Genomic DNA, 21,497 nt, shown 5'->3' with positions numbered 1-21,497 from the left:
CCTTCACTTTCAATGCCATTGATGTCTTCCTTGTCCCTACCTACCGTCCCCATCCATACCATTACAAGAATTGTTCCAATTTCATTGTGTTATCCTTGAAAGACAACAGGACATTGCAGCACAAGCTTTATTTATATAATGCTTTCAACACAGGAATGTAATCAAAGGTCAGGGAGGAGATTTTAGTGTGGACATTCTTCTTGGCAAAACAAGTGCTTTTAATGAAGTTTTACAGAAGGAGAAGGCAGGTGGAGCTAAGAAACTAAGCTGTAAAATTATAGCAAATTCAACCTAGTGAGCTGATGACATTGACAGTAAAGGTGGGATCAAAGAAGACATTAATACTCAATAGGCTGGAACCGGAGAAGAGCTGTACAGCTTACTGTTCATCTGTGCTCCGCACTACATGCACGCTGAATTAGAGTTTATTAACTTATTTGTGGTTAATATTTTGCCTTCTGTGCTGTCTGTGGACTGTATTGTGTATCGTGGGTGGACTGCGGCCAGAGGAATGTTTCTTCGTTTGGTTGTACATATGTACAGTCAGAGGACTACAAACTTGAACTTGAAGCGATTCAGAAATAATAAAATCTGTTGATAAGGGACTCCAAAGTCGTCATGCATACGTGTACGTTAATGTTTGTAAGGAATCTGACTGGCACAGTATCAGAAGATGTTGCTATAAGGCAACAAGAGAGTAGAAAATCTTTGCAGGACTTCAATGTTATGGTATGGGATAAGGGAAGAGCAGGTATATGCCCGAGCTCTTTTAGTAATGCATAAATGAGTAATGATGGAATTAAACAGGGAAGGTAAGACCATAAGACCATAAGACATAGGAGTAGAATTAGGCCATTCTGGCCATCAAGTCGGCTCTGCCATTTCATCATGGTTGATCCCAGATCCCACTCAATCCCATACAGCTGCCTTCTTGCCGTATCCTTTGTTGTCCTGATCGATCAGGAAATGATCAACTTCCGCTTTAAATATACGCACTGACTTGGCTTCCTCCACAGTCTGTGGCAGAGCATTCCACAGATTCTGGCTAAAAAAAGATTCCTTTTTCCCTCTGTTCTAAAAGGTCACCCTTCAATCTTGAGGCTGTGCCCTCTAGTTCTGGATACCCCCTCCATAGGAAAGATCCTCTCCACATCTCCCCTATCTAGTCCTTTCAATATTTGGTAGATTCCAAAGAGATCCCCGCACATTATTCTAAATTCCAGTGAGGACAGGCCCAAAGCTGCCAAATGCTCCTCATATGTTAACCCCTTCATTCCTGGAAGGTGAATGGAAGGTTTCAGTTAGGAATGAGATGATTTGATGCCATGAAGGGATTTAGAAGAGTCATTATCATCATTATGTGTTGTGTCATATGACATGGACAATCATGATCTTTGACCTTGATTGTTCTTGGCAAATTTTTCTACAGAAGTTGTTTACCATTGCCTTCTTCTGGGCAGTGTCTTTACAAGACAGGTGATGTCAGCCATTATCAATGCTCTCCCAAGACTGTCTGCCTAACCTCAGTGGTTGCATAACCAGGAATTGAGATAGGCACCAACAACTCATACGGGCATCCCCCTACCGGCTCCCATGGCTTCATGTGACCCTGATCCGGGACGGTGGTGGTGGGGGGGGGGGCTAAGCAGGTACTTAAGGGTGACCTGCAGCTAATGGAGGGAAGGAGAACCTTACACCTCCTCTGGGGGAGATGTATCTCCACCCCGCTACCCATTTAGAAGACTGGGGCAATGTAAAACAAAACAGAGTTCAGGTTTGGAAGTCCAGTGCCAACTGAGAAGTGAATAGGTTTTCTTGATTGCCACATGTACAACGAAGTTTCCTTTTTAAACTTGTTGATGACAGGAAGCCCAAAGGTTTAGACAATAGACAATAGATGCAGGAGTAGGCTATTCGGCCCTTCGAGCCAGCACCGCCATTCACTGTGATCATGGCTGATCATCCACAATCAGTATCCAGTTCCTGCCTTATCCCCATAACCTTTGATTCCACTATCTTTAAGAGCTCTATCCATCTCTTTCTTGAAAGCATCCAGAGACTTGTCCTCCACAGCCTTCTGGGGCAGAGCATTCCATATATCCACCACTCTCTGGGTGAAAAAGTTTTTCCTCAACTCCCTTCTAAATGGCTTACTCCTTATTCTTAAACTGTGGTTCTGGACTCACCCATCAGTAGGAACCTGCTTCCTGCCTCCAGCGTGTCCAATCCCTTAATAATCTTATATGTTTCAATAAGATCCCCTCTCAGCCTTCTAAATTTCAGAGTATACAAGCCTAGTCGCTCCAATCTTTCGACATATGACAGTCCCGCCATTCCGGGAATTAACCTTGTGAACCTACGCTGCACTCCCTCAATAGCAAGAATGTCCTTCCTCAAATTTGGAGACCAAAACTGCACACAGTACTCCAGGTGTGGTCTCACCAGGGCCCTGTACAACTGCAGAAGGACCTCTTTGCTCTTATACTCAATTCCCCTTGTTATGAAGGCCAGCATGCCATTAGCATTCTTCACTGCCTGCTGTACTTGCATGCTTGCTTTCCGTGACTGATGTATAAGAACACCTAGATCTCGTTGTGCTTCCCCTTTTCCTAACTTGACTCGTTAGATAATAATCTGCCTTCCTGTTCTTACCACCAAAGTGGATAACCCCACATTTATCCACATTAAACTGCATCTGCCACGCATCTGCCCACTCCCCAGCCTGTCCAAGTCACCCTGCATTCTCACAATATCCTCCTCACATTTCACACTGACAGCCAGCTTTGTGTCATCGGCAAATTTGCTAATGTTACTTTTAATTCCCTCAATTAGATCATTAATATATATTGTAAACAGTTGCAGTCCCAGCATTGAACCCTGCGGTACCCCACTGGTCACCGCCTGCCATTCCGAAAGGGACCCATTTAGCTATGTAACCATATAACCATATAACAATTACAGCACGGAAACAGGCCATCTCGGCCCTTCTAGTCCGTGCCGAACTCTTACTCTCATCTAGTCCCAGCGACCTGCACTCAGCCCATTACTCTCCATTCCTTTCCTGTCCATATAGCTGTCCAATTTAACTTTAAACAACAACATCAAACCTGCCTCAACCACTTCTGCTGGAAGCTCGTTCCACACAGCTACCACCCTCTGAGTAAAGAAGTTCCCCCTCATGTTGCCCCTAGACTTTTGCCCTTTAAATCTCAACTCATGTTCTCTTATTTAAATCTCCCCAACTCTCAATGGAAAAAGCCTATCCATGTCAACTCCATCTATCGCCCTCATAATTTTAAATACCTCTATCAAGTCCCCCCTCAACCTTTGACGTTCCAAAGAATAAAGACTCAACTTGTTCAACCTTCCCCCAACTTGTTCAACCTTTCATAACGGTGATAATGAAGTCTTGAATTGAAATATTGTTCAGCGTATGAGGTGGAAAGGGAAAAAAATTTAAAAGGGACGCAAAGGGCAAGTTTTTCCCACAGGGGATGATGAGTATATGGAATGAGGAGCTGAAGGAAGTAGTAGTAGAGACAGTAATAATCACAACACTTAAAAGATATTTGGTCAGGAACATAAATAGGCACAATTTAGAGGCATACAGGCCAAATACAGGCAGGTGGGACTGGCTCAGGTAGTCACCTTGCCAGGTCGTTCCTCGCTCTACAGCACTATGATTCTATGACTCTACCTGTGTAAGCACCGAGCAGCCCTTCATTTTTCCTTCAATTTCCATCAAGGTGGATCGATTAGAAAGATTGCACACTCCTGACCCATTATATTGGAGTCCGCATAAGCCTGTAGCACACTGAAAATGGCACTGTGAATCTAAATTTTGAAGCCCTGTAGTTTCCTATTCTAGTTTCACTTTCAACCTCAGCAGAGCTTGCATGGAATTATGAAGCTTACTTACAGTTTACAAAATGAAGACCAAATTATTCCCGTGTTCTAGATATAAATGCACTACTTAGCATCTAGTCATTCTCAAGTATATTTCTCTTGTGTGTTGTATTATGTAGGAACTTATACCTGTACTCTGACTTTTGAAAATGGAGTAATCAAACAAAAAGCATATTCTAATGTAAAAGTCCATCTTCTCCCTGAGGAAATAGTAGTTAAACCATTAAACTACACAGTGAATGGAAAAACAGAAAATATTAAGTTTCAGTGCTGTATCAAGAACGACGATGAAAGCTATCATGTTTCATTGAAACAAGATGGTAACACTGATGAAACAGGTATGTTTTATTAACATTTCTGTGGAGTTCAAAGTTTAAATTCAAAGTAAATTTATTATCAATAGACAATAGACAATAAGTGCAGGAGTAGGCCATTCGGCCCTTCGAGCCAGCACCGCCATTCACTGTGATCATGGCTGATCATCCACAATCAGTATCCAGTTCCTGCCCTATCCCCATAACCTTTGATTCCACTATCTTTAAGAGCTCTATCCATCTCTTTCTTGAAAGCATCCAGAGACTTGGCCTCCACAGCCTTCTGGGGCAGAGCATTCCATATATTCACCACGCTCTGGGTGAAAAAGTTTTTCCTCAACTCCGTTCTAAATGGCCTACCCCTTATTCTTAAACTGTGGCCTCTGGTTCTGGACTCACCCATCAGCAGGAACATGCTTCCTGCCTCCAGCGTGTCTAATCCCTTAATAATCTTATATATTTCAATCAGATCCCTTCTCATCCTTCTAAATTCCAGTGTATACAAGCCAAGTTGCTCCAATCATTCAACATATGACAGTCCCGCCATCCCGGGAATTAACCTCGTGAACCTACGCTGCACTCCCTCAATAGCAAGAATGTCCTTCCTCAAATTTGGAGACCAAAACTGCACACCATACTCCAGGTGTGGTCTCACCAGGGCCCTGTACAACTGCAGAAGGACCTCTTTGCTCCTATACTTGATTCCCCTTGTTATGAAGGCCAGCATGCCATTAGCTTTCTTCACTGCCTGCTGTACCTGCATGCTTGCTTTCAGTGACTGATGTACAAGAACACCTAGATCTCATTGTACTTCACCTTTTCCTAACTTGATTCCATCTAGATAATAATCTGCCTTCCTGTTCTTACCACCAAAGTGGATACCCTCACATTTATCCACATTAAACTGCATCTGCCATGCATTTGCCCACTCACCCAGCCTGTCCAAGTCACCCTGCATTCTCATAACATCCTCCTCACATTTCACACTACCACCCAGCTTTGTGTCATCTGCAAATTTGTTAATGTTACTTTTAATCCCTTCACCTAAATCGTTAATGTATATTGTAAACAGCTGCGGTACCCCACTGGTCACCGTCTGCCATTCTGAAAGAGACCAGTTAATCGCTACTCTTTGTTTCCTGTCAGCCAGCCAATGTACGTACATGTCACCATAAACAAACCTGAGATTCATTTTCTTGCAGGCATTCACAGTAAATGCAAAAAACACAATAGAATTAATGAAAGACTGTAAGACTGTCCTCAACAGGACGGACAAACTATCAAAGTGCAAAAGGAGTAAAATATAAAGATGATCCATAGCTCTGTAATATTCTGAACTTCCGATAATGCAACCAATTGCATTATTTATACAATTTGCTCATTGAAGTTCTATGAGTGAATTATGGATGCCTTTTGTTATTTATTATTATCTGACACACACCTAGAAGTCCATGTCAGGGTCAGACCCCAAACAAACTGAAATGTTGCCAGGGTCCGGTCCAGTTACTCACTCGATGATTCAAGACAGCTTCTTCTCCACCGCTGTCAGATTTCTGAATGGACATTGAACCCATGAGCACTATCTCACTACTTCTTCCCCCTATTTTTTGCACTACTTACAGAATTTAACTATTTAATATAGATAATATACCTATTGTAATTCACAGTTTTCTTTTTTCTCTTTATTATCATGTATTGTATTGTACGGCTGCCTCATAGTTAACAAATTTCACAACACATGCTGGTGATCTTAAACCTGATTCTAATTCTGATTCATATATTAGTTTTATTAACCTTTTGCTCATAGTAAATTGCCATCAAAATGAGACAGATGGAGAAAACACGTGTTGGAAAGTTCAAGTGAATTCAACAGAAAATGATACTCACTATGACTGCATATTTAAAAATAATGCAAATCAGTGGAAAAGTGCAAAATTCTCTATTTATGTCCTAAAAAGTAAGTAAAGACTTCATTGCTTAGTTACAATTTAAAGTGATAAGACTAAAAGAAATACTCCAGCACAATGATTTGTAGGATAATCTGTGCTTTATCTGCTTCAAGTGCGTTTACTTTTGCAACGTCTGGGCTCTTTGTTTCAATTTTGTGGATGAAAAGTCTCTCAGATGTGGGAACTGCCAGACATATGACTGTTTCTTCTAAGAGTCACTTTAGATGGATTCAGCAAGTCTTCATGGATATTTGTTATAACACAAAGAGCAGATGACACAGTGATTAATGAGATAGAAGCGTTAAAGCTAAGTGATACTCTTTTACGGTTATCACTAAATACAATGCATTGCTTTGTCTTTTAAAAAGAACCCGCAGTTAAACGGCTTTATATATATTTACCTGTACATATGAATCGCATATATATGAATCACAGATTTCATACTTACACACACACATGCATATTCTGCATAGAGGTGGTATGCCTAAGGAATCTGTCCTGGGACCCCCTCCTGTTTGTGATTTTTATAACTGACCTGGCTGAAGAAGTAGAAGGGTGGGTTAGTAGGTTTGCTGATGACACAAAGGTTGGGGGTGCTGTGGGTAATCTGGAGGGTTGTCAGACGTTACAACGGGACATCGATAGGATGCAGATCTGGACTGAGAAGTGGCAGATGGAGTTCAACCCAGATAAGTGTGAGTGGTTCATTTTGGTAGGTCAAATTTGAAGACAGAATATAACATTAATTGTAAGACTCTTGGCAGCATGGAGGATCAGTGAGATCTTGGGGTCCGTATCCATAGAACACTCAAAGCTGCTGCGCAGATTGACAGTGTTGTTAAGAGAGTGTACGCTGTGTTGGCATTCATCAACCGTGTGATTGAGTTCAAGAGCCATGAGGTAATGTTACAGCTATATAAGACCTTAGTTAAAACCCACTTGGAGTACTGTGTTCAGTTCTGGTCACCTCATTACAGGAAGGATGTGGATACTATAGAGAGAGTGCAGAGGAGATTTACAAGGATCTCCCTGGATTGGAAAGCATGCCTTATGAGAATAGTTTGAGTGAACTTGGCCTTTCCTCCTTGGAGCGACGGAGGATGAGAGGTGACCTGATAGAGGTGTACAAGATGATGAGAGTTATTGATCATGAGGATAGTCAGAGGCTTTTTCCCAGGGCTGAAATGGCTAACATAGAAACATAGAAAATAGGTGCAGGAGTAGGCCATTCGGCCCTTCGAGCCTGCACCGCCATTCAGTATGATCATGGCTGATCATCCAATTCAGGATTTTATACGTTTCAATAAGATCCCCCCTCAATCTTCTAAATTCCAACGAGTATAAGCCTAGTCGACTCAGTCTTTCATCATATGAAAGTCCTGCCATCCCAGGAATCAATCTGGTGAACCTTCTTTGTACTCCCTCTATGGCAAGGATGTCTTTCTTCAGATTAGGGGACCAAAACTGCACACAATATTCCAGGTGTGGTCGTGGTCTCACCAAGGCCTTGTACAACTGCAGTAGTACCTCCCTGCTCCTGTACTCAAATCCTTTTGCTATGAATGCCAGCATACCATTCGCCTTTTTCACTGCCTGCTGTACCTGCATGCCCACTTTCAATGACTGGCGTATAATGACATCCAGGTCTCGTTGCACCTCCCCTTTTCCTAATTGGCCACCATTCAGATATTAATCTGTTTTTCTGTTTTTGCCACCAAAGTGGATAACCTCACATTTATCCTCATTAAATTGCATCTGCCATGAATTTGCCCACTCACCTAACCTATCCAAGTCACCCTGCATCCTCTTAGCATCCTCCTCACAGCTGACGCTGCTGCCCAGCTTCGTGTCATCCACAAACCTGGAGATGCTGCATTTAATTCCCTCATCTAAGTCATTAATATATATTGTAAACAACTGGGGTCCCAGCACTGAGCATTGCGGTACCCCACTAGTCACTGCCTGCCATTCTGAAAAGGTCCCGTTTATTCCCACTCTTTGCTTCCTTTCTGCTAACCAATTCTCTATCCACATCAATATCTTACCCCCAATACCGTGTGCTTTAAGTTTGCACACTAACCTCCTGTGTGGGACCTTGTCAAAAGCCTTTTGAAAATCCAAATATACCACATCCACTGGGTCTCCCCTATCCACTCTACTAGTTACATCCTCAAAATTCTATAAGATTCGTCAGACATGATTTTCCTTTCACAAATCCATGCTGACTTTGTCCGATGATTTTACTGCTTTCCAAATATGCTGTTATCATATCTTTGATAACAGACTCTAGCATTTTCCCCACCACCGATGTTAGGCTAACCGGTCTATAATTCCCCGGTTTCTCTCTCCCTCTTTTTTTAAAAAATGGGGTTATATTAGCCACCCTCCAATCCTCAGGAACTAGTCCAGAATCTAAAGAGTTTTGAAAAATTATCACTAATGCATCCACTATTTCTTGGGCTACTTCCTTAAGCACTCTGGGATGCAGACCATCTGGCCCTGGGGATTTATCCGCCTTTAATCCCTTCAATTTACCTAACACCACTTCCCTACTAGCATGTATTTCCCTCAGTTCCTCCATTTCACTGGACCCTCTGTCCTCTACTATTTCCGGAAGATTATTTATGTCCTCCTTAGTGAAGACAGAACCAAAGTAGTTATTCAATTGGTCTGCCATGTCCTTGCTCCCCATAATCAATTCACCTGTTTCTGTCTGTAGGGGACCTACATTTGTCTTAACCAATCTTTTTCTTTTCACATATCTATAAAAGCTTTTACAGTCAGTTTTTATGTTCCCTGCCAGTTTTCTCTCATAATCCTTTTCCCACTTCCTAATTAAGCCCTTTGTCCTCCTCTGCTGGACTCTGAATTTCTCTCAGTCCTCAGGTGAGCCACTTTTTCTGGCTAATTTGTATGCTTCTTCTTTGGAATTGATACTATCCCTAATTTCCCTTGTCAGCCACGGGTGCACTACCATAGAACCATAGAAACTACAGCACAGAAACAGGTCTTTTGGCCCTTCCTGTCCATGCCGAACCTTTTTCTGCCAAGTCCCACTGGCCTGCACACGGACCATATTCCTCCACACACCTCCCATCCATGTATCTGTCCAATTTATCCTTAAATGTTAAAAAAGAACCCGCATTTACCACCTTGTCGGGCAGCTCATTCCATACTCCCACCACTCTCTGTGTGAAGAAGCACCCCCTAATGTTCCCTTTAAATTTTTCCCCCCTCACCCTTAACCCATGTCCTCTGGTTTTTTTCTCCCCTTGCCTCAGTGGAAAAAGCCTGCTTGCATTCACTCTATCTACACCCATCATAATTTTATATACCTCTATCAAATCTCCCCTCATTCTTCTACGCTCCAGGGAATAAAGTCCTAACCTATTCAACCATTCTCTGTAACTGAGTTTCTCAAGTCCCGGCAACATCCTTGTAAACCTTCTCTGCACTCTTTCAACCTTATTTATATCCTTCCTGTAATTTGGTGACCAAAACTGAACACAATACTCCAGATTCAGCCTCACCAATGCCTTATACAACGTCATCATAACATTTCAGATCTTATACTCAATACTTTGATTAATAAAGGCCAATGTACCAAAGGCTCTCTTTACGACCCTATCTACCTGTGACACCACTTTTAGGGAATTTTGTATCTGTATTCCCAGATCCCTCTGTTCCACTGCACTCCTCAGTGCCTTACCATTAACCCTGTATGTTCTACCTTGGTTTGTCTTTCCAACGTGCAATACCTCACACTTGTCTGTAATTAAACTCCATCTGCCATTTTTCAGCCCATTTTTCCAGCTGGTCCAAGTCCCTCTGCAGGCTCTGAAAACCTTCCTGACTGTCTACTACACCTCCAATCTTTGTGTCATCAGCAAATTTGCTGATCCAATTTACCACATTATCATCCAGATCATTGATATAGATGACAAATAACAATGGACCCAGCACTGATCCCTGTGGCACACCATCAGTCACAGGCCTCCACTTGGAGAAGCAATTCTCTACTACCACTCTTTGGCTTCTTCCATTGAGCCAATGTCTCATCCAATTTACCACCTCTCCATGTATACCCAGCGACTGAATTTTTCTAACTAACCTCCCATGCGGGACCTTGTCAAAGGCATTACTGAAGTCCATGTAGACAATATCCACTGCCTTCCCTTCATCCACTTTCCTGGTAACCTCCTCGAAAAACTCCAATAGATTGGTCAAACATGACCTACCACGCACAAAGCCATGTTGACTCTCCCTAATAAGTCCCTGTCTATCCAAATGCTTGTAGATTCTGTCTCTTAGTATTCCCTCCAATAACTTACCTACTACCGACGTTAAACTTACTGGCCTATAATTTCCCGGATTACTTTTCGATCCTTTTTTAAACAACGGAACAACATGAGCCACTCTCCAATCCTCTGGCACCTCGCCTGTAGATAGCGACATTTTAAATATTTCTGCCAGGGCCCCTGCAATTTCAACTCTAGTCTCCTTCAAGGTTCGAGGGAACACCCTATCAGGTCCCAGGGATTTAGCCACTTTAATTTTCCTCAAGACAGCATGGACCTCCTCCTTTTCGATCTGTACAGTTTCCATGATCTCACTACTTGTTTCCCTTAATTCCATAGACTTCATGCCAGTTTCCTTAGTAAATACAGACGCAAAAAACCTATTTAAGCTCTCCCCCATTTCCTTTGGTTCCACATATAGCCGACCACTCTGATCTTCAAGAGGACCAATTTTATCCCTTACAATCCTTTTGCTCTTAATATACCTGTAAAAGCTGTTTGGATTATCCTTCACTTTGACTGCCAAGGCAACCTCATGTCTTCTTTTAGCCCTCCTGATTTCTTTCTTAAGTATTTTCTTGCACTTCTTATACTCCTCAAGCACCTTATTTACTCCCTGCTTCCTATACATGTCATACAACTCCCTCTTCTTCTTTATCAAAGTTGCAATATCCCTTGAGAACCAAGGTTCCTTATTCCTATTCACTTTGCCTTTAATCCTGACAGGAACATACAAATTCTTCACTCTCAAAATTTCTCCTTTGAAGGCTTCTCACCTACCGATCACATCTTTGCCAGAGAACAACCTGTCCCAATCCATGCTTTTGAGATCCTTTCTCATTTCTTCAAATTTGGCCTTCTTCCAGTTCAGAACCTCAACCCTAGGACCAGATCTATCCTTGTCCATGATCAAGTTGAAACTAATGGTGTTATGATCACTGGAACCAAAGTGCTCCCCTACACAGACTTCTGTCACTTGTCCTAACTTGTTTCCTAACAGGAGATCCAATATTGCATCCCCTCTAGTTGGTCCCTCTATATATTGATTTAGAAAACTTTTCTGAACACATTTTACAAACTCTAAACCATCTAGACCCCTAACAGTATGGGAGTCCCAATCAATATAAGGAAAATTAAAATCCCCTACCACCACAACTTTATGTTTCCTGCAGTTGCCTGCTATCTCTCTGCAGATTTGCTCTTCCAATTCTTGTTGACTATTGGGTGATCTGTAATACAATCCCACTAATGTGACCATACATTTCCTGTTTCTCAGCTCCACCCATAAGGACTCAGTGGACAAGCCCTCTAATCTGTCCTGCCTGAGCACTGCTGTAATATTTTCCCTAACAAGCAATGCTACTCCCCCACCTTTCATTCCTCTGGCTCGATCAGATCTGAAACATCGGAACCCTGGAATATTAAGCTGCCAGTCCTGCCCCTCCTGTAGCCAAGTTTCACTAATTACTATAACGTCATAATTCCATGTGTCAATCCACGCCCTCAACTCATCCGCCTTCCCCGCAATACTCCTAGCATTGAAATATATACACCTCAGAAGATTTTTACCACCACTCACAACCTTTCTATTAGCGGATTTGCTTGAACTTTTAACATCATTTATTTTCACCCCAGCCACACTGTCAGCTCTGGCACTCTGGTTCCCATCCCCCTACGCCAGTTCCTCAGCCACTTGTTCATCCTCCAAAGCACCCTATTCCTACCCTCACTGGCACCTAGCACAGGTAGCAATCCTGAGATTACCACCCTCGAGGTCCTGCTTTTCAACTTCCTACCAAGCTCTCTATACTCACTCTCCAGGACCTCCTCACTCTTCCTTGCTATGTCATTGGTACCGATGTGCACCACAACATCTGGCTGATCACCCTCCCACTTCAGAATGTCATGCAAGCGATCAGAGACATCCTTGACCCTGGCACCCGGGAGGTAACAAACCATCTTGGATTCTCTGTCATGACCACAGAACCTCCTATCTGCACCTCTAACTATCGAGTCCCCTATCACTACTGCTCTCCTCTTTTTCCACCCTCCCTTCTGCACTGCAGAACCAGACTCAGTGCCAGTGATCCGGCTACTGCAGCTTGTCCCAGGTAAGTCATCCCCCCCCAACAGTATCCAATGCGGTATACTTTTTGTTGAGGGGAATGGCCACAGGGGAACCCTGCTCTGCCTACCCTTTCCTCTTCCCTCGCCTGACAGTGATCCAATTTCTCGTCCTCTGCTCCTTTGGCGTAACTACCTCCCTGTAGCTACTATCTATAATCTCCTCATTCTCCCGAATGATCCGCAGGTCATCCAGCTCCTGCTCCAGTTCCCTAACGCGGTTTGTCAGGAGCTGCAGCTGGATGCACTTCTTGCAGGTGTTGTTGTCAGGGACACCGGAGGGCTCCCTGACTTCCCACATCCTGCAAGAGGAGCATTCCAACATCCTGCCTGGCATTCTCTCTAAACAATCTGAACAAAAAACTTACCGGAACCTACCCTGGTCTCTGCCTGTTCTTGCCGAAGCCTGTTGAACCAAAGCCGTCCCACTCTAACTCAGTCCACTCCAACGATGGCCGCTACAACGATGGCCACTGTATATGGCGGTCTTTTAAACCTTGGCGCGCTACGTCACGCGCCTGCGCAGTGCAGACCCTTCGCCCCGAGCTGTGTTTAAAAAAAAGCGACTTTTTCCATCTGAGTTCTTCCCTTTCTTCTCAGCTGCTTGCTTCCTTGATTTATTCTTTTGCCAAACTGGGATGAGCAAGGGGATATTGTTTTAAGGTGCTTGGAAGTAGGTACAAAGGGCTTGTCAAGGGTAGGTTTTTCACGCAGAGTGTTGGGTGTGTGGAATGCACCATTGGTGACAGTGGTAGAAGTAGATACAATAGGGTCTTTTAAGAGACTGTTAGGTACGTAGAGCTTAGAAAAATGGAGGGCTATGTGGTAGAGAAATTCTAGTTGTTTTCTACAGTAGGTTACTTGGTCGGCACAACATTGTGGGCTGAAGGGCCTGTAATGTGCCGTAGATTTCTATTTTCTATGTTCTATTTTCCTCTCTTTCTTCATTATCGCCTTCAAACTCAATACTCATAACAGAAAAACAACTGATGGATGCAATCAAAAACTTCTTCATCAACTGAACCCAGAGCAAAACAGGTTTCTTGAAGAACAATATTCACAAGTGGTGCTCTGAGCCTTCCCGGTATTGCTTTCAATCTACCTTTGGATTCTATGACTACGCAACCATTTTCACCTCTTGCGCTTGGATTGAGCCTAACCCCTCGTGGGTTTTGTTTTCTTTGGTACCTATGATTTTCATTGTTACTTTGACTGATTTTACGGATGTGAAGTTCTGTGAGTTTCTAGAATTTTTACCTTGTTTCTAAAGCTTTTATCTGTCATGTTCTTGGTGCTCCTGTAAGCTTTGCATTTAGGACTCTTTTCTGCTTTGTTAATTTCCTTGAGAGTGTTGTCAATCTTACCAATAGAAAGATCATGATTAGCTTGTCTTGCTGAATCCTATGACAATATTTTATCCAGGACTTTGCAACTGCAAATTCACCGTTCTCTAGTCATTTTGGATATCCTTGTAACTTTACACTGTCTCTTTAGCAACCTCGACAGAGCGAAGGCAAACAATTGCAGATCTATTGTGGATGCCTCTCTAAGAATATTAGAACAGAGAACTCAGAATGGTGCAGCATAGGAATAGGCCCTTCAGTACACAATTTTGTGCCAAACCAAATAAATTGGCAATCAATTGGTCAACTAAAGTAATCCTCTCTGCCTACATGATGAGCATATCCTTCCATTTTTCTCACATTCATGTGCCTATCTAAACATCTCTTAAAAGCCCCTAATGTATCTGCCACTAATCAGGTGGTTCCTGGCACCCACCACTCTGTGTGCAAAAAAAAAACAATTTACCCCCTTGCCCCTTAAATGCAGGCCCTCTGATATTAGATGTTTCAACCCTGGGAAAGAAGATGCTGTCCATGCTTCTCATAGTTTTATCAACCTTTATGAGATCTCCCCTCAGTCTTCACCGCTTCAGACAAACCAGCTGAAGCTTGGCCAACCTTTCATGATAGCACATGCCCTCTAATCCAGACAGCATCCTGGTAAATATCTTCTGCACACTCTCCAAAGCCTCAACATCCTTCCTATAATGAGGCCACCAGACCCAATACAATAATCCAGATGCAGCCTAATTCGAGTTTTATAAAACTGCAACATAATTTCCTGACTTTTGTAACCCAATGCCTTGAGTAATAAAGGCAAGCTTGCCAAATGCCTTCTTAACCACCTCATCAACCTGTCTAGCCACCTTTAGGGAGCAATGAACTTGGATTCCATGACCCCTCTGTTCATCAGCACTGTTAAGGGTCTTGCTTCTTTAAGCCTGATATTCTAAAGAAAGGTTTCTGCTGATGAATGTACCAGTTGTTTAATACGCAAGTATTGATTCCATGTATACTTCTCCACATTTTATAATAAATAAACTTTTGTTGCCAGTTGAGACAGCAGTAATGGACTGATCCTGTTTTGGTTGCACTCTTGTTTCTGAATCATTTTGCTTTCTGATTCAATACACAGGATGCCTTAAGATCCTGGCCCTTTACTAGAAACATGAAATCTAATATTAATAGCCACTTTCAAAAAGTTAGAAACATCAAGGATCAAAGACAACTTTATTTGCCACATACATTTACATATATTAGGAATTTTCAGAGGTGTGCTGGTCAGGGTGTAACATGCAACAAAAAACAACATTCAACATACAGCACAGAAAGAAGACCTTTACCCTGTTGGATCCATACCAACCCTAAAATACTCATGTTTACCCTAATCCTTAACCCATTTTATTCTCCCCATATTCCCATTTATAGAAACATAGAAAACCTACAGCACATTACAGGCCCTTTGGCCCACAAAGCTGTGCCGAACATGTCCTTACCTTAGAAATTACCTAGGGTTACCCATAGCCCTCTATTTTTCTAAGCTCCATGTACCTATCCAGGAGTCTCTTAAAAGACCCCATCGTTTCCACATCCACCACCGTCACTGACAGCCCATTCCACACACTCACCACTCTCTGAGTAAAAAAACTTACCCCTGACATCTCCTTTGTATCTACTTCCAAGTATCTTAAAACTATGACCTCTCGTGCTAGCCATTTCAGCCCTAGGAAAAAAGCATCTGACTATCCACACGGTCAATGCCTCTCATCATCTCATACACCCAAGAAATATTATATTATATTATAGCCAAGAAATTCCAGGGGTCTGTTCTCCCCCAGCATTGTGGTGGGTCATCATCTCATCACCTTATACACCCCAGATCCTACTAACACACACAGGACAATTTACAGTGGCCTCCAACCAATACACTTTAGTTATGTGGTAGGAAACAGGAGCAACCAGAGCAAACCCAGTGAGGATGTGCAAACTCTATTAACGCAGTCAGATTTGAACTCAGTCACTGGAGTTTGTTCAGTAGATCTACAGTTTGTGTCATTGTGTATCTTTTTTAGAATGTATTATTTTTAAGTTAGGTATATATATCCCTTACACAGTAAAAAAACAGGGATTGGACAGAAATAGGAGAATATTTATAATGTGTAAGAAAGCAGACCAGTGTTGTGATGTAATACATGGGATAACAGAATCATATGGCACAGAAACAGGCCCTGCTGCCTATCCTCTCTACACTGACCATCAAGTGCACATCTATACTAACCTACCCTAACAGGAAAATATGGAATTGACCATGGTGATTTTAACAAAGCCAAGCAGACCACCATGGACAGAAGCTTCCTAGCAGGATGCAGCTCAGATGCAATACAATTTAGAGGTGATCACCAAAGGAGGAAATACATTGTATAAAAATATGATGCGAAGAGAACGGCTCCTTCACAAGTTACTCAACAATGTCTCTTCCCTTTCTTTGAATATCTATCTAGAGAATGATAAAACATGCAGAGAGGAGATGACGAGTGAGTACCATTGGAAAAGTACCAAAGCCAACTCGTTTATGGAAGCTAACAAATCCTGTACAGAGGGAAATGTTGGGAAAATATTAAGATTTTGCAAGGAAGATGGCAAGTGGGATGACGTGTTTAAAAACTGCACATCAAAACGTTTGCTGAAATTATTGCATATGGCAACGGTATTAGCTTTTAATTCATTTTGATGGAACAGTACTTATGTGGGGTTGCTAATAAATTCTGGAAAATTGCATATTATAGTCAAGAAATTCCAGGGGTCTGTTCTCCCCCAACATTGCAGTGGGTCTCAACTTCTCTCTCTCTCTCTCTGACTCAATTTGTAGTTCTGGATATATGTCCAATAAATTGTAGATTTGAGAAGCAATGTGACTTCCCCTCCCCCACCCATTTTCCACTTTTGAATCCTTGATTATGTTGGAACCATTGAAAACTTCATAATTACTGACAGAGGAGATTTATCAAATGCTGCCTGGATTAGAGAACATGTTTTATGAGGAAAGTTTGAGCGAGGTAGGGCTTTTTTCTATGAAATGGAGGAAGATAAGAGATCCCTTGATTTAGGTATGTAAGATTCTAAAAGGCACAGATAGAGTGGACAGACAATGCCTTTTTCCCCATGTGGCAATGGCTAATACCAAAGGATATCCTTTTTAAGGTGTGTGGAGAAAAGTTTGGAGAAGCTGTCAAATGTAGTTTTTTTTACATTTCCAGGTGTGATGGTAGAGGTTGATATTTAAGACATTCTTGGATAGACACATGGATGAAAGAAAAATGGTGGCTTATGGGCTATGTATGAGGAAAGGTTAGATTGCAACCTTAGTGTTAGATTGATTGTGGAGTGGGTTAAAAGGTTAGTACAATATTGTGGGTCAAAGAGCCCTATTGTACTGGACTGTTCTGGTTTATGTTCTTTTATTTTAATTATCTCCACCTGAGCACTGAAGCAGTTATAGAAATAACCTCTGTGTCTGTAAGTCCATTCTTTTTTAAGTCCATCTAGAAACATTGATAAAGTTGATCTCACCATCATTCTCCAAAGCTTCTCCATTGTCACACAATTTGTTGCCACTCTACTCGCCTGGTTCTATTTAAATCTATCCAGCTGTAGTCCAAGAATTACTTGTAATACCTTCTCTTTCCATTCTCACACTGTTATCTTTGGAAAGCCAAGAACACTTTTGATAGTTCCATTGTATTTCTCAAGCATTGGTTTTAGAACTATGGAGCTATTGCCATTCAGGTTGGAGATAAGCCCTTTGGTCCACTAGGCTGACAAAGTTAAATACACGAGATCCAAGATGAGAAAGCAACTTGAATATAGAGGGTGGTAGCAGAGGGTGTGTTGGGGCATGGCCAAGTGGTTAGGGTGTTTGTCTAGAGATCTGAAGGTTGCTAGTTCGAGCTTTGGCAGAGACAGCGTGTTGTGTCCTTGAACAAGGCACTTAACCACACATTGCTCTGCGACGACACTGATGCCAAGCTGTATGGGTCCTAATGCCCTTCCCTTGGACAACATCAGTGGCGTGGAGAGGGGAGACTTGCAACATGGGCAACTGCTGGTCTTCCATACAACCTTGCCCAGGCCTGCGCCCTGGAAACCTTCCAAGGTGCAAATCCATGGTCTCATGAGACTAACGGATGCCTATATAGCAGAGGGTTGTCTTTCAGATTGGAGACAGAGAACCAGTATTGTTCTGGAATTCAGGAATTGGTGCTGGGTCCTATATATATATATATATAAATAAATAATCCCCTCATCAAAAATAAATACTAATCAGAGTCTTGACACAATATCTACATTTTGTTGGAACAATAATTTTCAGATTTCCTTTGTTTTGTGAGAAGTAGATCTTCCTGATTTCTTTTCTAAGTGACCCAAAACTAACTTAAAGATAATCTCATCTTGTTTTTGCTATCTTTAAAGAACCAATTTTTAAGTATTTATGCTATTGCATTCTTTGAAATAGTTAACCTCGATCACTCCATATTCTTTGAAACATAGAACGTAGAAATCTATAGCACATTACAGGCCTTCGGCCCACAATGTTGTGCCAACCATGTAACCTACTCTAGAAACTGCCTAGAATTTCCCTACAACATTGCCCTCTATTTTCTAAGCTCCATGTACCTATCTAAGAGACTCTTAAAAACCCTATTGTACCGTCACTGGCAGTGCATTCCACCATTCTCTGTGTGAAAAACTGAGCTCTAACATCCCCTCAGTACCTACTTCCAAGTACATTAAAACTATGCCCCTCGTCTTAGCCATTTCAGCCCTGGGAAAAAGCTTCTGGCTATCCACACAATCAATGCCTCTGGTCATCTTACACACCTATATCAGGTCACCTCTCGTCCTCCATCGCTCCAAGGAGAAAAGGCCAAGTTTGCTCAATGTATTCTCAGAAAGCATGCTCTCCAATCCAGGCAACATCCTCGCAAATTTCCTCTGCACCCTTTCTATTGTTTCCACATCCTTTCTGCAGTGAGGTAACCAGAACCAAAGACATTACTCCAAGTGGGGTCGGACCAAGGTCTTGTATATCTGTAACATTACCTCACAGCTCTTGAACTCAATCCCACAGTCGATGAAGGTCAAAACATTATATGCCTTCTTAACTAAACTGTCAACTTGCACAGCAGCTTTGCGTGTCCAATGGACAAAGACCCCAAGCTCTCTCTGACCCTCCACACTGCCAAGAATCTTACCATTAACATCATATTCTGCTTTCAAATTTGACCTACCAAAATGAACCTCTTCACACTTATCTGGGTTGAACTCCATCTGCCACTTCTGCATCCTATCAATGTCCTGCTGTAACCTCTGACAGCCCTCCACACTATCCACAACACCCCCAACTTTTGTGTCATCAGCAAAATTACTAACCCACCCTTCTACTTCCTCATCCAGGCCATTTATAAAAATCACAAACAGGAGGGGTCCCAGAATCGATCCCTGCGGAACACCACTGATTACTGACCTCCATGCAGAATATGAACCATCTACAATTATCCTTTGCCTTCTGTGGGCCAGCCAATCCTGGATCCATAAAGCAAGGTCTCCTTGAAATCCTATCCTCCTAACTTTCTGAATGAGCCTTGCATGGGCAGCCTTATCGAATGGCTTACTGAACTCCATATACACTACATCCATCACTCTACCTTCATCAATGTATTTTGCTACATCCTCAAAGAATTCATTCTGGCTCATAATGCACAATCTGCCCTTGACAAAGCCATGCTGACTATCCCTAATGAGATTATGTCTCTCCAAATGTTCATAAACCCTGCCTCTCAAGATCTTCTCCAACAACTTGCTCACCATTGAAGTAAAACTCACTGGTCTATAATTTACCAGGTTATCTCTACTCCCTTTCTTGAATAAGGGAACAACATTTGCAAACCTCCAACTGGCTGGTTCTTCTCCCATCTCTATTGATGATTCAAAGATCATTGCCAGTGGCTCAGCAATCTCCTCCCTCGCTTCCCACAGTAGGTTGGGGTATATTTCATCTTGTCCTGGCAACTTATCTAACTTAATATCTTTCAAAAGCTACAGCACATCCTCTTTCTTAATGTCTATACACTCAAGCATTTCAGTCCACTGTAAGTCGTCCCCTCAATTGCTAAGGTCCTTTTCACTGGTGAATACTTAAGCAAAGTATTCATTAAGTATGTCTGCTACCTCCTCCAGCTCCATGCACACGTTTCCATTATCATACCTGGTTGGTCCAATTCTCACACAGCTCATCCTCTTGCTCTTCACATACTTGTGGAATGCCTTGGGATTTTCCTGAATCCTGCTCACCAAGGCCTTCTCATGGCCCCTTCTAGCTCTCCTATTCTTAAGCTCCTGCCTGACAATCTTGCTATTTCTAGAGCTCTAACAGCACCTAGTTTCTTGAACCTTTCATAAGCTTTTCTTTTCTCCTTAGCTAAATTTTCTACGTCCTTGTGCACCATGATTCTTTTACCTTACCATCCCTTCCCTGCCTCAATGGAACATATCTATGCAGAATGCCATGCAAATGTTCCCTGAACATTTGCCACATTTCTGTTGTGCATTTCCCTGAGAACATCTGCTGCCAATTTATGCTCCCAAATTTCTGCCTAATAGCATTGTATTTCCCCCTACCCCAATTAAATGTTTTCCCAAACTGTCTGCTCATTTTTTTCTCCAGTGCTATGGTAAAAGAGATAGAGTGGTGATCACTACCTCCAAAATGCTCTCCCACCGAGAGATCTGACATCTGACCAGGTTCATTTCCCAAATCCAATCAAGTAACACTTCTCTTCTAGTTGGCTTATCTACATATTGTGTCAGGAAACCTTCCAGAACACACCTGACAAACTCAATCCCATCCAAACCCTTTGCCCTAAGGAGATGCCAGTCAATATTAGGAAAGTTAAAATCAGCCATCACAACAACCCTATCATTATTGCACCATTCCAGAATCTACCTCCCTATCTGCTCCTTGATTTCGCTGTTACTATTGGGGGAATCTATAAAAAATGCCCAGAAGAGTTATTGCCCCCTTCCTATTTCTGACTTCCACCGACACAGACTCAGTAGACAATCCTTCCAAGATTTCCTTCTTTTCTGCAGCCATGATGCTATCTCTGATTAGCAATGCACATCCCCTCCTGTCCTTTTCGAAACATCTAAAGCCCGGCACACCCTGAAGCCATTCCTGCCCCTGAGCCATCCAAGTCTCTGAAATGACCACAACGTCATAGTTCCAAAAATTGATCCACACTCTATGTTCATCCCCCTTGTTTATGATACTCCTTGCTTTAAAATAGACTCATCTCAAACCATCATCCGCCTCTCCTTCCTCACAATCCCCTACAAGCTGTCTCTACTTGTGCACCAACCACTCCATCTTCTGCCTCTTCACTTCGGATCCCACCCCGTTGCAAATGTAGTTTAAACCTCCCAAAAGCATTAGCGAATCTCCCTCCTAGGATATTTGTTCCTCTCCAGTGAAAGTGCAACCCGTCCCATTTGTACAGGTCACCT

General features: G+C 42.4%; 1 protein-coding gene across 1 annotated transcript in view; it reads left to right on the top strand.

Annotated features, from left to right (window-relative positions):
* The window catches only part of LOC134357218 (adhesion G-protein coupled receptor F3-like), a 102,482-nt gene that overhangs the window by 62,700 nt on the left and 18,285 nt on the right, over positions 1-21,497 (top strand). Inside the window, exons 7-9 of the mRNA XM_063068513.1 lie at positions 4,026-4,244; positions 6,028-6,177; positions 16,436-16,641. Of these exons, the coding sequence (XP_062924583.1) occupies positions 4,026-4,244; positions 6,028-6,177; positions 16,436-16,641 (575 nt within the window). The remainder of the gene's footprint in view (positions 1-4,025; positions 4,245-6,027; positions 6,178-16,435; positions 16,642-21,497) is intronic.

The sequence above is a fragment of the Mobula hypostoma genome, chromosome 2, assembly GCF_963921235.1.
Source record: "Mobula hypostoma chromosome 2, sMobHyp1.1, whole genome shotgun sequence".
NCBI classification, from domain to species: domain Eukaryota; kingdom Metazoa; phylum Chordata; class Chondrichthyes; order Myliobatiformes; family Myliobatidae; genus Mobula; species Mobula hypostoma.
The sequence above is the reverse complement of the archived record's forward strand: the minus strand, read 5'-3'. Positions and strand labels throughout refer to the sequence as shown.